This window comes from Salmo trutta, chromosome 2, assembly GCF_901001165.1.
Source record: "Salmo trutta chromosome 2, fSalTru1.1, whole genome shotgun sequence".
Lineage (NCBI taxonomy): Eukaryota > Metazoa > Chordata > Actinopteri > Salmoniformes > Salmonidae > Salmo > Salmo trutta.
Genome location: NC_042958.1, coordinates 20,197,179 through 20,214,963, shown reverse-complemented (window position 1 = coordinate 20,214,963; position 17,785 = coordinate 20,197,179). Strand labels below are relative to the sequence as shown.

Genomic DNA, 17,785 nt, shown 5'->3' with positions numbered 1-17,785 from the left:
GGACAGAACACACACACACACACACACAAACACACAACACACACACACACACCGCTGCAGGTGGAGTGAGACAGAGACATGACATGGGACAGAACACACACTGCTGCAGGGGGAGTGAGACAGAGACATGACATGGGACAGAACACACACTGCTGCAGGGGGAGTGAGACAGAGACATGACATGGGACAGAACACACACTGCTGCAGGGGGAGTGAGACAGAGACATGACATGGGACAGAACACACACACACACACACAAACACACAACACACACACACACCGCTGCAGGGGGAGTGAGACAGAGGCATGACATGGGACAGAACACACACTGCTGCAGGGGGAGTGAGACAGAGACATGGCATGGGACAGAACACACACTGCTGCAGGGGGAGTGAGGCAGAAACATGACATGGGACAGAACACACACTGCTGCAGGGGGAGTTAGACAGAGACATGACATGGGACAGAACACACACTGCTGCAGGGGGAGTGAGGCAGAAACATGACATGGGACAGAACACACACTGCTGCAGGGGGAGTGAGACAGAGACATGACATGGGACAGAACACACACACACACACAAACACACAACACACACACACACCGCTGCAGGGGGAGTGAGACAGAGGCATGACATGGGACAGAAAACACACTGCTGCAGGGGGAGTGAGACAGAGACATGACATGGGACAGAACACACACTGCTGCAGGGGGAGTAAGACAGAGACATGACATGGGACAGAACACACACTGCTGCAGGGGGAGTGAGGCAGAGACATGACATGGGACAGAACACACACTGCTGCAGGGGGAGTGAGGCAGAGACATGACATGGGACAGAACACACACTGCTGCAGGGGGAGTGAGACAGAGACATGACATGGGACAGAATACACACTGCTGCAGGGGGAGTGAGGCAGAGACATGACATGGGACAGAACACACACTGCTGCAGGGGGAGTGAGACAGAGACATGACATGGGACAGAACACACACTGCTGCAGGGGGAGTGAGGCAGAGACATGACATGGGACAGAACACACACTGCTGCAAGGGGAGTGAGACAGAGACATGACATGGGACAGAACACACACACACACACACAAACACACAACACACACACACACCGCTGCAGGGGGAGTGAGACAGAGACATGACATGGGACAGAACACACACTGCTGCAGGGGGAGTGAGACAGAGACATGACATGGGACAGAACACACACTGCTGCAGGGGGAGTGAGACAGAGACATGACATGGGACAGAACACACACTGCTGCAGGGGGAGTGAGGCAGAGACATGACATGGGACAGAACACACACTGCTGCAGGGGGAGTGAGGCAGAGACATGACATGGGACAGAACACACACTGCTGCAGGGGGAGTGAGACATAGACATGACATGGGACAGAACACACACAGCTGCAGGGGGAGTGAGACAGAGACATGACATGGGACAGAACACACACTGCTGCAGGGGGAGTGAGACAGAGACATGACATGGGACAGAACACACACTGCTGCAGGGGGAGTGAGACAGAGACATGACATGGGACAGAGCACACACTGCTGCAGGGGGAGTGAGACAGAGACATGACATGGGACAGAACACACACTGCTGCAGGGGGAGTGAGACAGAGACATGACATGGGACAGAGCACACACTGCTGCAGGGGGAGTGAGACAGAGACATGACATGGGACAGAACACACACTGCTGCAGGGGGAGTGAGACAGAGACATGACATGGGACAGAACACACACTCACATGGCCATGCCAAACTGCTCGAGCCATTTCTTCTTCAGCTCCTTGGTTTTGAAGAACAACTCGAAGCCACTCTGCCCCTGGTCGTGTGTCAGGTAGAACCCATAGGACCACTAAAACAGGAGACAAAAAGGGCGATAAGAGAGTGAACTAGAAAGAGACAGAGGGAGCTAGATGAGGGGGTCATAGTGAGGTAGAATGGGAGAGTCAACATAGAAAGAGAGAGTGGTGTATGCAGGGAGAGAGAGAGAGAGAGAGAGAGAGAGAGAGAGGGAGAGAGAGAGAGAGAGGGAGATAGAGAGAGAGAGAGAGAGAGAGAGAGAGAGAGAGAGGGAGATAGAGGACACTGTATATAGACATAATATTAGACATAATATGACATTTGAAATGTCTTTATTCTTTTGGAACTTTTGTGAGTTTAATGTTTACTGTAAATTTGTTTATGGTTTATTATCTATTTAATTTGCCATGACAATGTAAACATATGTGTCCCATGCCAATAAAGCCCTTAAATTGAAATGGAAATTGAGAGAGAGAGAGAGTTCCTGTGAACCAGTGTCCATGCAGCCCCAGATATCAAGGCAGATACGACACTGCAGAAGTGAATCACTAAAGATTAGCCACCTTAAAGACTAGCCATTACTCCAGCGTCCCTGATAACAACCTGCTACAACCACCTCTCCTTGTTATTACACAGAGACAAGGCTGTCTTGAAAAGTGTACTCTAACCCAAATTTCAGCACAATAAACAAGTGTATATTCAGAGGTAATGTTGTGTGTTCTGCTAGAGTTATCGTTCCTACAACGAGGGTTCTGTAGTCTGCATTTACCGTACTGCTCAGTGCTCAGGGCAGCTGTGCTTATAAAAACAATGAGAACAGCCATTAAAGCCATTAAAGGGACAATTAAACTACAAATGGATGTACAAATTCCAGATTGACCCTTTAAAGTGGTCTTCAGGCTGCACTGGTTGGGGTAAGCCACCAGTCAATCAGAGAAGAGAAAGAGAGCCTCATGACCAATCATAGGGTGTGTATAGGGGGTAGGTGGGGGGTCGTGTGAGAATGTGGGGTTTGAAAACAGGTACCGTACACTATAGACCAGCTTTCGTAGGTTCCTAGCCTTATACGACAGACAAGGGGTTGTCTTTCATGTAATAGGAAAGATGCGTGCTGCTTAGATTTTGGCTTGATTCTTGTTTCATTTCTTAACAAATTAAAGTTATTATAAGCTAAATGATTATTATCCCCTGGGAAGCCATTGTGCAATGTATCATTATCCACAACAGTGAATATTATACTTTGCTGTGTGTGTGTGTGTGTGTGAGTGTGTGTGTGTGTGTGTGTGTGTGTGTGTGTGTGTGTGTGTGTGTGTGTGTGTGTGTGTGTGTGTGTGTGTGTGTGTGTGTGTGTGTGTGTACCATCAGGCACAAGGCAATGTTTAATAAACACACCATCTGGGGAAAAGGCAAGCTGTTCTATCCATCAAACCAACACAATATCTGATCACGGTCGTTAATGAATGTGGCAATCTCAATGTGTGATCTGATTCGCTTTCAGTGACAAATTTCCTAAAACTTACATTCAAAAATAAAAGTTTAGCATGTCCTCTCCTGTACAGTACTGCCTGAGCCTGCAGCAAATTAAGAAATCCCTCAAAGTCAACAATAATTCAAGTGTGAATGATTGAAGGATGATAAAACTACAATTGTTTTTTGTGCCCTCTTTCATACACACACGAGCGAACAAACACACGCACGCACACACACCTTCCTGTTCTCCTTGTCTGACGTGGGGTTGTTGGTGATCTTGAAGTGGTGCAGGTCGATCACCTCCTTCATCTCATAGTTGTCTCCTCTCCTCTTACAGACGATCACAGCAGCATCGAACAGGAAGATGTGCCTGTGGTGTCAGAGGAAAGACACAGAGGGAGAGATAAAAAGAAGGTAAAAGAATGAGAGGTCTGCACACAGAATATTGCTCTTCCCCAGTGCTTTATTCCTGCCCCCAAACACACAATGTTTCCACTTCACAGAAGTCTTTGTCAGGTGAGATAAAAAGATGACTTTGGTTAGCATGAATACCCTTTTCAGAATGTATTAGAAGTGCATTTGTAATGCCTGATTGAGTTATGCATAATGCACTACAATAGCTGCTAATAAACACCTATTACTGGATCCATAAAGCATTACGAGCAGGCAGTAGACGAGGGACTGTAAAAAGACTTGATCTTATCTTGCCACGTTCCAGACAAACATACACACATGCACTCACACAGAAACACACAGAAACACACACACACCAGACAGACATCTCACCGGTCCTGTTTGGCACGTTTGTCGATTGAGGTAACGCGTACCTCTCCGTCTCCTTTTGGTCTCCCATAGGTACTAAGAGACTGATTCTGAAGGGGGGGGATGAAAGAGAGAAAGAAAGAGGTCACACTTAAAACCCAGCTCACTTCACAATCATTTTTTAATCAAGATGAGCTGCTTACAAGGTTTTCGATGGATTTCTGATACTGGGCTATGTCTCTCAGAGTCTCATTGTCTCTCTTCACTTCATTGACGTACTGAGCCAGGTCCTACAGTACCCAACACAACACAGAGAACACAAAACAACAAACATTAAGACTTGACATTCAAGATGGGTGCATTTTGGCATACACTATATGAGACATGCTCACAACAAATGACTGCTTTCCAATGCTCTTCCATACAGTAGCCTAACTAATAGTCCTGGAAACAGTCTAACTCCTGTTTCTTCATTAGTTCTGCATTAGAGTGGAGCAACAGTATCTACAACTTCATGATTAAAATCGCACCACCTGCAATGTCAACATATTCTAGAGGACTTTCTCTCTCTCTCTCTCTCTCTCTTTGAGCAGCATGATTAATTGTTTATGCAAGAGTACATTGTGTAAATCTTCCTCTCAACACAGAGTGAGTCTGGTTCAAGTAGCACTGTTTAAAATCCCATCTTTCATAAGGTCTGAGATAATCAGCGCTGAAAAACACTTGGTTGCTGTCGCACCACATGACGTAATGCAGAGAAACACTCCAGGAACATTAAGCACATTAGCTCCCCCAATCAATGTCAAGTGGATCATTTAGCCAATTGAAATCATCGAAGACGCCCTCAGAGTAAATGTTCACTTTCATACCCGACGTGACTTGTTTCTAGTACTTTTCTGGTACGTGTCAAACTGTATTCACACACCCACATCATCAACACCCTGTACATCAAGACTAAAGAGACAAGTGATTTTTTAAGTGCAGATTTCAGAAGAAAACAATGTCAAGCTGAATAAAAAAACGAATGATGCGCAAGAAATCTTTCTCAAAGAGAGATGGGGAGCCACGCATTGTGTAACTGCTGTCAAACTCTTATGCAAAGAGAACAACTTAATAGTATTTGTGTTGTACCTAATCTTGTCAGAGATATTTCATTGAGATACAGTTGAAGTAAGAAGTTTACATACACCTTAGCCAAATACATTTAAACTCAGTTTTTCACAATTCCTGACATTTAATCCTAATAAAAAATCCCTGTTTTAGGTCAGTTAGAATCACCACTTTATTTTAAGAATGTGAAATGTCAGAATAATAGTAGAGAGAATGATTTATTTCAGCTTTTATTTCTTTCATCACATTCCCAGTGGGTCAGAAGTTTACTCAATTAGTATTTGGTAGCATTGCACTCAATTAGTATTTGGTAGCATTGCCTTTAAATTGTTTAACTTGGGTCAAACGTTTCGGGTAGCCTTCCACAAGCTTCCCACAATAAGTTGGGTGAATTTTGACCCATTCCTCCTGACAGAGCTGGTGTAACTGAGTCAGGTTTGTAGGCCTCCTTGCTCTCACACACTTTTGTAATGGTCACTCCAATACCTTGACTTTGTTGTCCTTAAGCCATTTTGCCACAACTTTGGAAGTATGCTTGGGGTCATTGCCCATTTGGAAGACCCATTTCCGACCAAGCTTTAATTTCCTGACTGATGTCTTGAGATGTTGCTTCAATATCTCCACATAATTTTCCTGCCTCATGATGCCATCTATTTTGTGAAGTGCATCAGTCCCTCCTGCAGCAAAGCACCCCCACAACATGATGCTGCCACCCCCGTGCTTCATAGTTGGGATGGTGTTCTTCGGCTTGCAAGCCTCCCCCTTTTTCCTCCAAAAATAAGGATGGTCATTATGGCAAAATAGTTATATTTTTGCTTCATCAGACCAGAGGACATTTCTACAAAAAGTACGATCTTTGTCCCCATGTGCAGTTGCAAACCATAGTCTGGCTTTTTTATGGCAGTTTTGGAGCAGTAGCTTCTTCCTTGCTGAGCGGACTTTCAGGTTATGTCAATATAGAACTCGTTTTACTATGGATATAGATACTTTTGTACCTGGTTCCTCCAGCATCTTCACAAGGTCCTTTGCTGTTGTTCTGGGATTGATTTGACTTTTCGCACCAAAGCACGTTCATCTCTAGGAGACAAAACGCGTCTCCTTCCTGAGCGGTATGACGGCTGTGAGGCCCCATGGTGTTTATACTTGCGTACTATTGTTTGTACAGATGAACGTGGTACCTTCAGGCGTTTGGAAATTGCTCCCAAGGATGAACCAGACTTGTGGAGGTCTACAATTCCTTTTCTGAGGTCTTTCTTTTGATTTATTTTGATTTTCCCATGATGTGAAGCAAAGAGGCACTGAGTTTGAAGGTTGGCTTTCAAATACATCCACAGGTACACCTCCAATGGACTCAAATGGTGTCAATTAGCCTATCAGAAGCTTCTAAAGCCATGACATCCTTTTCTGTAATTTTCCAAGCTGTTTAAAGACACAGTAAACTTAGTGGATGTAAACTTCTGACCCACTGGAATTGTGATACAGGGAGTTATAAGTGAAATAATCTGTCTGTAAACAATTGTTGGAAAAATGACTTGTGTCATGCACAAAGTAGATGTCCTAACTATAGTTTGTTAACAAGAAATTTGTGGAGTGGTTGAAAACAAGTTTTAATGACTCCAACCTAAGTGTATGTAAACTTCCGACTTCAACTGTACCTGTGTTGGTGGCAGGAGTGTTTTTAGGTTTTTGTGTGTAGGCCTAGAGTACGCATGCCGTAGGTCTGGAGTGGTGCTTAAACAGCTAGCAGGTTGGTAGAGTCATCGTTATGACCAATAATCTGGTCTCAAGGCAGGTCTCAGTAGGAGGCATATGTGGACCTTCAGAAAGTATTCGCAACCCTTGACTTTTTCCACATTTTGTTCTGTTACGGCCTGAATTTAAAATGGATTAAATTGAGATTTTGAGTCACTGGTCTACACACAATACCCCATAATGTCAAAGTGGAATTATGTTTTTAGAAATGTTTACAAATTCAAAATATTTCAGCTTTTACAAAATATGAAAAGCTGAAATGTCTTGAGTCAATAAGGATTCAACCCCTTTGTTATGAAATGCCTAAATAAGTTCAGGAGTAAAAAATTACTGTATATATTTAGTTATGTATTAATTATTGTATATTTTTTGTTATGTATTAATTACTGTATATATTTAGGTATTAATTAAAGTATATATTTAGGTATTAATTACTGTATATATTTAGTTATGTATTAATTACTGTATATATTTAGTTAGTACATAACTAAATATATACAGTAATAAAAATGTAACTAAACATAGAACAGCCTCAATTTGTCTGGACATGGACAAGGTGTCGAATGCGTTCCACAGGGATGCTGGGCCATGTTGACGCCAATGCTTCCCACATTTGTGTCAAGTTGGCTTGATGTCCTTTGGGTGGTGGGCCATTCTTGATACACACGGAAAACTGGCTCCTTCTAATACCCTGTTCAAAAGCACTGGAATCTTTTGTCTTGCCCATTGACCCTCTGAATGGCACACATACATAATCCATCAATCAATCAAAAATTCCTTTTTACAAAGCATATGTCACAAAGTGCTTATACAGCACTCCAGCCTAAAACCCCAAACAACAAGCAATGCAGATGTAGAAGCATGGTGGCTAGGAAAAACTCCCTTGAAAGGCAGGAACCTAGGAAGAAACCTAGAGAGGAACCAGGTTCTGAGGGGTGGCCAGTCCTCTTCTGGCTGTGCTGGGTGGAAATTATTAGAGTACATGCCCATTAAGGCCAGATCGTTCTTCATGTTCAAACGTTCATAGATAACCGGCAGGGTCAAATAATAATCACAGTGGTTGTAGATGGTGCAACAGGTCAGCACCTCAGGAGTAAATGTCAGTTGGCTTTTCATAGGCGAGCATTCAGAGGTCGAAATAGCAGGTGCAGTAGAGAGGGAGACAGAGAGGGAAGGAGGGAGAGAGAGGGTTGAAAACAGCAGGTCCGGGACAAGGTAGCACGTCCGGTGAACAGGTCAGGGTTCCATAGCCGCAGAACAGTTGAAACTGGAGCAGCAGCACGACAAGGTAGAACGTCCGTTAAACAATCAGTCTCAATTGTCTCAAGGCTTAAAATTACGTCTTTAACTTGCCTCCTCCCCTTCATCTACACTGCTAGAAGTGGATTTAACAAGTGACATCAATAAGGGATCTTAGCTTTCACCTGGATTCACCTGGTCAGTCTATCTCATGGATAGAGCAGGTATTCCTAATGTGTTGTACTCTCAGTGTCAACAGTAATAAATACATAACTATACAGTAAATAGAAACATTTTGAGTCCCTAAAGACGTGTTCTCCTGTTTATTGAAAGCTTGCATCAGTATTTAATAGCCTGTAGTCTGGTGTATAACTCTGTAGATATATGAAGACTACTCACTTACGTTGCAAGTGTTAGCTGGTGTGCCTGTGCACGCCTGCAAAATAATGTGTGCCTACAGTGGCTTGCGAAAGTATTCACCCCCCTTGGCATTTTTTCTATTTCATTGCCTTACAACCTGGAATTAAAATGGACTTTTTGGGTGTTTGTATCATTTGATTTACACAGCATGCCTACCACGTTGAAGATGCAAAATATTTTTGTAGAGGCACCTTTAGCAGCAATTACAGCTGCAAGTCTCTTGGGGTATGCCAATATAAGCTTGGCACATCTAGCAACTGGGATTTTTGGAAATTCGTCAAGGCAAAACTGCTTCAGCTACTTCAAGTTGGATGTGTTTCGCTGGTGTACAGCAATCTTTAAGTGATACCATAGATTCTCAATTGGATTGAGGTCTGGGCTTTGACTAGCCATTCCAAGACTTTTAAATGTTTCCCAATAAACCACTTGAGTGTTGCTTTAGCAGTATGCTTAGGATCATTGTCCTGCTGGAAGGTGAACCTCCGTCCCAGTCTCAAATCTCTGGAAGACTGAAACAGGTTTCCCTCAAGAATTTCCCTGTATTTAGCGCCATCCATCATTACTTCAATTCGGACCAGTTTCCCAGTCCCTGCCGATGAAAAACATCCCCACAGCTGATGCTGCCACCACCATGCTTCACTGTGGGGATGGTGTTCTCGGGTGATGTGAGGTGTGGGTTTGCACCAGACATAGCGTTTATGTTGATGGCCAAAAAGCTCAATTTCAGCCTCATCTGACCAGAGTACCTTCTTCCATATGTTTGGGGAGTCTCCCACATGCCTTTTGGTGAACACTTTTAGCAATGTCTTTTTTATGGCCACTCTTCTGTAAAAAGAGTGGCCATTACAGGTTGTAATGCAACAAAATAGGAAAAAGTGGGATGAATACTTTTGCAAGGCAGTGTAACTACGTAGATGTGTGTGTGTGTGTGTGTGTGTGTGTGTGTGTGTGTGTGTGTGTGTGTGTGTGTGTGTGTGTGTGTGTGTGTGTGTGTGTGTGTGTGTGTGTGTGTGTGTGTGTGTGTGTTTGTGTGTGTGTGCATGTGCATGTGTGCGTGTGTGTGTATGCGTTTGTGTGTGTGTGGTGTGTGCGGTTCAGGTGAGGAGAGTCATAAGATCAGACACAGACCTGGCACCCCAATTACTCTTTCATTCCTGATGTGATGCGAGGGCGTCGTATAACACTTACCTTCATGGCATCCAGCGCCAGCCGCAAATTGCTCTTGTCAGCCGCATCGTGAGTGTGTTTCACTAATTCCTGTAATTGGATCAAAACAAAACACAGTGCTATTTTATGCTCTCTGTTTTCACCAGCTAGCTAATTAGCCACACAGAGCCCTGAGAGAAGTAGGAAAAATAGAGATGACAGGTAGGCATTAGGCCATCTCTCTCTGCCTGACACTTCAACTACAGCTCAAAATTGTAGACAAACAGTGTCAACCAAGGTTCTACCATGTTAGAAATGAGCTGTGTTTATCAAGTGATGTTGTTTCGTTTGGACTGCGACTTCAGGGTTAGAAAAATAAACAAGGACAAACAAACGAAGCGATCGTTGATTTCTATTTTCATGTCACACACACACAGACAAGTTACTGTTGCTGTGCACAATCACACACATACTGTACACACACTTCTATACAAACACACACACACACATACACACATACATACACACACACCTGGAAAGTAAATCCCAACCAACATCATAATCCTAGATATGAAATAAAAAGGTGGGATACCATGAAAGAACCCAGTAATAAAATAAAATAAATTGCTGTGTGTGTGTGTGTGCATTCGTGCGTGAATTCCTGCGTTCTCTGTATGTATATGCTTATCTTGTGTGTATCTTGTGTGTGGGCTGAAATTGCTTTCCTGTAGCTGGCGAGTAAACAAGACATCTAAGCCGTTTGTCTGTGTTGTGGAGGATAAGGAAGGTTACCATGCATATCCTTCACACACACACACATCCCAGCCCAGATAAATGGCTTCCTTCCCCTCTCCTTCCCCTCGCCCCAGTCCCCTCGCCCCAGCCCCCTCGCTCCCAGCCCCCTCGACCCCAGTCCCCTCGCCCCAGTCCCCCCGCCCCAGTCCCCCCGCCCCAGCTCCCTCGCTCCCAGCCCCCTCGACCCCAGTCCCCCCGCCCCAGCTCCCTCGCCCCCAGCCCCCTCGACCCCAGTCCCCTCGCCCCATTCCCCCCGCCCCAGCCCCCTCACCCCAGCTCCCTCGCCCCCAGCCCCCTCGCACCAGCCCCATCACCCCAGCTCCCTCGCCCCCAGCCCCTTTGCCCCAGCCCCCTCCCGCTGGGCCGTATGTGTCTGCCTAGAACTCCTCAAATCCCAGCTATCACTCAAGCTGAACCTGGGCCTTATTATCACAAGCAATGCGACAGGACCCTATTTTTCATTCTCTGCTCCTAACACACACCTACACAGTGAGCCCATGGGAGAGGTGGGGAGGGGGTAGCAAGAAAGGGAGAAAGAGAGAGCGAGAGAGAGAGAGAGAGGGGAGAGAGAGAGCGAGAGAGATAAATAGAGAGAGAGAGAAAGAGAGAGAAAAAAAGAGAGAAAAAGAGAGAGCGAGAGAGAGAGAAAAGGAGAGAGAGAGAGATGACCAGATAGTACAGGCTTATTGATGGATTCCAGTTATAGTGAGTTTGAAATAAATAGAGAAATGGGAAGAAAGGAAAGAGTGATAGAGAGACAGAGAAAGAGAGAGGGTTCTGACACTACTGGCATATTGATGGATTCTGGTTATAGTGAGTTGGGGACTGGTGGGAGCCACTATGAAATAATTACAGAGGGAACTCAGAGAAATGGAGGTAGAGAACGAGAGAAAGACCTACCTGCCCTCCATCCTCCTTACCTCTCTTCCATGATCTAAGCACTCACCTCCACTCTTTCCTCCCACCTCTTCCTCCCCTCCCTCCCTCACTTCCCTCTCTCACTCCCTTCCTCCTCCCTCCCTCCCACTACCCCGGGAGCGTGTTCCCTCCATTGGAGTGGATCGGGGATTGGCACAGGCCAGGCCAGGTCCCCAGGGTCCACATGCAGCCCTCCTAGCCCGAAACAAACAGACAAACAGACACACACACACACATACACAGCCCTGACAGACAGACAGCTCTGACTGGCTCTCTCCTACGCAACAGTGCCTCCTGTCCTATGGAGTGGAATGGAACGCACCGACAGGGAGGAAGGAAGAGAAAGAGAAGACGTCTCGGAGCTGACCGCCAGTCACACGTCAACCCCCTAGGAGCGTACACAACCACACACACCTTTCCACCTTGTCCCTGACTGCTAACATGTCTGCCCATGCAGTGGTGGCCTAGGACTAATGTTAGGGCTGCAGGAGTCAGGACCAGAGGGCTGCCTGACTGACTGATTGCAGTAATGCCTTATCAGGGTATTCACACCCACTACTTTTCTCTCTATCCCTCTTCTTCTCTCTTTCTTGCACTCTCTTGCTTATTCTTTTTCCTCCATTCTATTTTTGCTGTATGACTACGACAGTCAGACAGTCTTGAAGGAGTTCCCACATATGCTGAGCACTTGTTGGCTGCTTTTCCTTCACTCCGCAGTCCAACTCATCCCAAACCATCTCAATTGAGTTGACGTTGGGTGATAGTGGAGGCCAGGTCATCTGATGCAGCACTCCATCACTCTCCTTCTTGGTCAAATAGCCCTTACACAGCCTGGAGGTGTGTTGGGTCATTGTCCTGTTGAAAAACAAATGATAGTCCCACTAAGCGCAAACCAGATGGGATGGCGTATCGCTGCAGAATGCTGTGGTAGCCATGCTGGTTAAGTGTGCCTTGAATTCTAAATAAATCACGGACAGTGTCATCAGCAAAGCACCCCCACACCATCACACCTCCTCCTCCATGCTGCATGGTGGGAACCACACATGCGGAGATCAACCATTCACCTACTCTGAGTCTCACAAAAACAGCGGTTGGAACCAAACATCTCAGATTTGGACTCATCAGACCAATGGACAGAGTTCCACTGGGAAGGTCCATTGCTTGTGTTTCTTGGCCCAAGCAAGGCTCTTCTTCTTATTGGTGTCCTTTACTAGAGGTTTCTTTGCAGCAATTCAACCATGAAGGCCTGATTCACACAGTCTCCTCTGAACAGTTGATGTTGAGATGTGTCTGGTATTTGAACTCTGTGAAGCATTTACTTGGGCTGCAATCTGAGGTTCATTTAACTCTAATGAACTTATCCTCTGCAACAGAGGTAACTCTGGGCCTTCCTTTCCTGTGGCGGTCCTCATGAGAGACATTTCATCATAGCGCTTGATGGTTTTTGCGAGGATACTTGAGGAAACTTTCAAAGTTCTTGAATATAACCTTCATGTCTTAAAGTAATGATGGACTGTCGTTTCTCTTTTCTTATTTCAGCTGTTCTTGCCATAATATGGACTTGGTCTTTTACCAAATAAGGCTATCTTCTGTATCACCCCTCTACCTTGTCACAACACAACTGATTGGCTCAAACACATTAAAAAGGAAAGAAATTCCACAAATTAACCAGGCACACCTGTTAATTGAAATGCATTCCAGGAGACTACCTCATGAAGCTGGTTGCGAAAAAGCCAAGAGTGTGCAAAGCTGTCATCAAGGCAAAGGGTGGCTATTTTGAAGAATCTCAGATATAAAATATATTTTTTATTTGTTTAACACTTTTTGGTTACTACATGATTCCATATGTGTTATTTCATAGTTTTGATGTCTTCACTATTATTCTACAATGTAGAAAAAAGTTCAAATAAAGAAAAACCCTTGAATGAGTAGTTGTGTCCAAACGTTTGGCTGGTAGTGTACATCCACAGAGGCGTCCAGGACTAGTTTATGATTAAAACATGGGTAACTGTGCCTCCACTGGTGATAGTCAGTAGTGGAGCTTTATTCCTGGTACTGAGGTAACAGTTGAATAGAAGTCATTCTCAGCTCTCAGAATATATATTACTTACCTGTAGAAGAAGATGATACTTCAGTACCCGCTGCATAGGGACCACTAGCAGATCCCTCAGTGTAAACTTTCCATAGTTGGCTCTCTTCGCACATTCCTGGCACACACAATAAATCAATTATACTGCATGGTATTTGAACTGTCACTGCAATATAACACAAAACATATTCATTTAGAGAAAAATTTTTAACTTATTAATTGAAAAAAAAATATATATAATTGCAGTTGGTGTGCCATGATCTGTAATACCTATGGTAAACACTGGCGGTATCTGACCACTGATATAGACTGATAATGCAGACTTTACCTCCAGCTTCATTCGGATGTCCTCTCTGTGTTTGCAGATGTCATCCAAAGCAACGATGGCCGTTTCTACATGGCTACAGTATTTCCCATATATTAGCAATCTGGAATAGATATCAGTATATATATTGAGGTGAAAGAAATTGAGAGAGAGAGACTTGGGCTTGGGCCATGACTTGGGCCCTGACAGTGAATCTCAGTAAGACTAAAATAACGGTCTTCCAAAAAAGGTCCAGTAGCTAAGACAACAAATACAAATTCTATCTAGACACCGTTGTCCTAGAGCACACAAAGAATTACACCTACTTTGGCCTAAACATCAACACCACAGGTAACTTCCACAAGGCTGTGAACGATCTAAGAGACAAGGCAAGAAGGGCCTTCTATGCCATTATAAGGAACATAAAACTCATTAGGATAAAACTTTAATAAGCTATCGAACCTATTGCCCTCTACGGTTGTGAGGTCTGGGGTCCACTCACCAACCAAGAATTCTCAAAATGGGACAAACAGCCAATTGAGACTCTGCATGCAGAATTCCACAAAAGTATACTTTGTGTACAATGCAAAACCCCAAACAATGCATGCAGAGCAGAATTAGAACTATACCTACTAGTTATCAACATCCAGAAAAGAGCTGTTCAATTCTACAACCACCTAAAAGGAAGTGATGCCCACACATTCCACCACAAAGCCCTCACCTACAGAGAGATGAACCTAGAGAAGAGTCCCCTAAGCAAGCTGGTCCTGAGGCTCTGTTCACAAACACAAACAGACCCCACAGAGCCCTCACCTACAGAGAGATGAACCTAGAGAAGAGTCCCCTAAGCAAGCTGGTCCTGAGGCTCTGTTCACAAACACAAACAGACCCCACAGATCCCCAGGACAGAAACACATTTAGACCCAACAAAATGATGAAAACGCGAAAAGATAACTATACACTGGAAAGAATCAACCAAAAAACAGAGCAAACTGGAATGCTATCTGGCCCTAAACAGAGAGTACACAGTAGCAGAATACCTGACCACTGTGACTGACCCTCAATTAAGAAAATCATTGACTATATACAGAGAGAGGCCGCCATAGGCAGACCTGGCTCTCGGGAGATGACAGGCTATATGCCCACTGATGAGGTGGAAACTGAGCTGCACTTCCTAACCTCCTGCCAAATGTATGGCCATATAAGAGACACATATTTCCCACAGGTCACACAGACCGACAAAGAATTTGAAAACAAACCAAACATTGATAAAGTCCCATATATGTTAGGTGAAATACCTCAGTGTGCCGTCACAACCGCAAGATTTGTGGCCTGTTGCCATGAAAAAAGGGCAACCAGTGGAGCACAAACAACCTATATTTATCTGTTTATTTATCTCCCCTTTCATACTTCAACTACTTGCACATTGTTACAACACTGTACATAGCCAATAATATAAAATTTTAAATGTCTATATTCTTTTGAAACTTTTATGGGTGTAATGTTTACTAATGTTTCCCTTGTTTATTTCATTTTTGTTTATTGGGTATTTCATTTGCTTCGGCAATGTAAACATGTTTCCCATGCCAATAAAGAGAGCGAAAGAGAGAGAGAGAGAGAGAGAGAGAGAGAGGGAGAGAGAGAGAGAGAGACAGAGAGAAAGGGAGAGAGATGGGGGAGAGAGAGAAAGAGAGAGAGAGAACCAGGAACAAGAGATCGAAAGAACAAGAGATAGAGAGAACGAGACAGAAAACTGGCTGGTTCAATCAACGCTGTTTCAACACGGAAAACTGGGAATTTCGTATTTTTTTCAATGTCACTTTTTACCTAAATCCAATGTGATTTTTTTGTTGTTGATTTCACGTTGAATTCATGATTTACAACCTAATGTAAATCAAAAATAGACGTTGAACTGACGTCTGTGCCCAGTGGGATAGTTCTGTGGAATTGTACCTCTCTTTGTAGTTGATGAAGATCTGGTAGATGTTCTGAGCACTTTTATGGCGGACAGAGTCTTGGATCTCCACCATGAGACTCTTGTGAACTTTAACCAGGTCCTGAAACACAACAACAGTCCATGACAAACAAACACTGAAGACCCATAGGGCTTGGGACAACAGGTATCAGCTCATATTTTGGAGAAGGGTCTACTTGCAATAACTGTGATATGTGTTGGCTTTTTTACTACTCAACATAGCAAGTCAAATCCACTGACTGTAAGTCAATCTGGAATAAGAGCATCTGCTAAATGACTAAAATGCCACTGCAATCTCTATCTCTATCTGTACCATCTACATGTGGATAGTTGGGGGTTTCCGTCCTGTAACTTACCGGAATGTTGACAAACACTTTCTTCATCTCCTCTGAGGACAGGAATGTCGTAAGAGGTGCCATAAAATACTGGATGGGGAACAGAGCGTAAGAAAAAGAGTGAGTGGGTTGGTTCCACTAAAACAGGAGAGGTAGGTAAGCAGTTGCTGCATGTTTACGGGGACTATTTGGGTCAGCCAAATAATGACTTGTTGCACAACCCAAGTGATTTATCAGAACAATCTTAATCGTAAACAGTGTCTGCCTACATAAGGGACGGTTTTCATAAGGTCATGAACGGAATGGTTAATGAATGAAGAGGATTGTGATAATACAGTATGAAGGGGGAGGTATTTGGTTGTAGCACCAGAGGGGTAGGGGAGGTATTTGGTAGTAACACCTTACCTTCTCTATGGAGTCCAGAGTCTCTGTGTACTTCTCCTCAGTCTGCTTGATCTCTGTCAGACAGCAGCTCCTGATGTCTGTCTCTACCTGCTTCTGTAACGATCACACGCGCACACACGCACACACACACGCACGCACGCACACACGCACACACACACACACACAAGCACACACACAAACACACAGCTGTCAAAGCAGAGCCTTAAAGCTAGAATCCATACTTGCGACATCCATTTTTGACTTATAAATGTATGATATATACCTATTGCTTCTTGAAGAATATAACTTAGAAATGCCTCATGAGCTTAGTTCATGTCGTACCCCCATCAGAACCCAAAATATAAGCTTGGTTTACTTGAGTTGAGTTATTAATTGAAAGTGGTGTGGGTAGAAAAACACATGTCAACAAATCTATGTACCCAAATAACAAGTGTGCAGTCGACATACAGATGTATTTTCCCAGGGGCGCGGAGTTAAACAGGGGAACAACTTGAGCTCAAGTCAATGTAAGATCTATATAAATGAATTGGACAAAAAGCTTGAGCAATCAACAGCCCCCGGTCTCACTCTTAAAGACAAGAATAAAATGCCTCCTGTACACAAATGATCTGGTACTGCTGTCCCTGATAAAACAGGAGCTACAGCAACAACTAGATCATCTGCAACAGTTTTGTCAGACTTGGGCAATGACAGTCAATTTCAAGAAGACAAACATTATGTTACCGCAGAAAAGGTCTAGAGGTCAGGGAAGATTTTTTACTTGGCTCGATTCATATAGAACACACACACCTACACAAACTTGGGACCTAAAAATTGCTCCACAGGGAACTTCAAGCTGGCCGTGAATTAACTGAAAGTCAAATCAAGGAGGACTTTCTATGCCATTAAAATATATATTAAATTAGACATACCAATTTGGATCTGGCTCAAAATATTCTAATCAATAATATAACCAATTTATGGCAGTGAAGTGTGGAGTCCGCTTACCAAGCAAGAATTTGACAAATGGGACAAACACCCAATTGAAACCCTGCATGTGGAATTCTGTAAGAGCCTCCTCAGAGTACAGAGGAAAACTCAAAACAATACTTGCAGAGCAGAATTAGGCCAATTCCCTCTTCTGATTAATATCCAAGAAAGAGCCACCAAATGTTATAATCATTTAAAAACAAGTGACCCCCACTCTTACCATTACAGAGCCATCAAATGCCAAGAGGTAAACATAGAGAAGAGTCCC

The 17,785-nt window shown here is 44.0% G+C and overlaps 1 protein-coding gene across 1 annotated transcript in view; it reads right to left on the bottom strand.

Annotated features, from left to right (window-relative positions):
- vav3 (vav guanine nucleotide exchange factor 3) overlaps positions 1 to 17,785 on the bottom strand; it is a gene marked incomplete at its 3' end in the record, with an annotated part of 107,243 nt that overhangs the window by 29,251 nt on the left and 60,207 nt on the right. Inside the window, 10 exon segments of the mRNA XM_029697950.1 lie at positions 1,771 to 1,880; positions 3,536 to 3,668; positions 4,085 to 4,170; positions 4,264 to 4,350; positions 9,770 to 9,838; positions 13,552 to 13,647; positions 13,858 to 13,957; positions 15,787 to 15,890; positions 16,165 to 16,233; positions 16,549 to 16,641. Of these exon segments, the coding sequence (XP_029553810.1) occupies positions 1,771 to 1,880; positions 3,536 to 3,668; positions 4,085 to 4,170; positions 4,264 to 4,350; positions 9,770 to 9,838; positions 13,552 to 13,647; positions 13,858 to 13,957; positions 15,787 to 15,890; positions 16,165 to 16,233; positions 16,549 to 16,641 (947 nt within the window).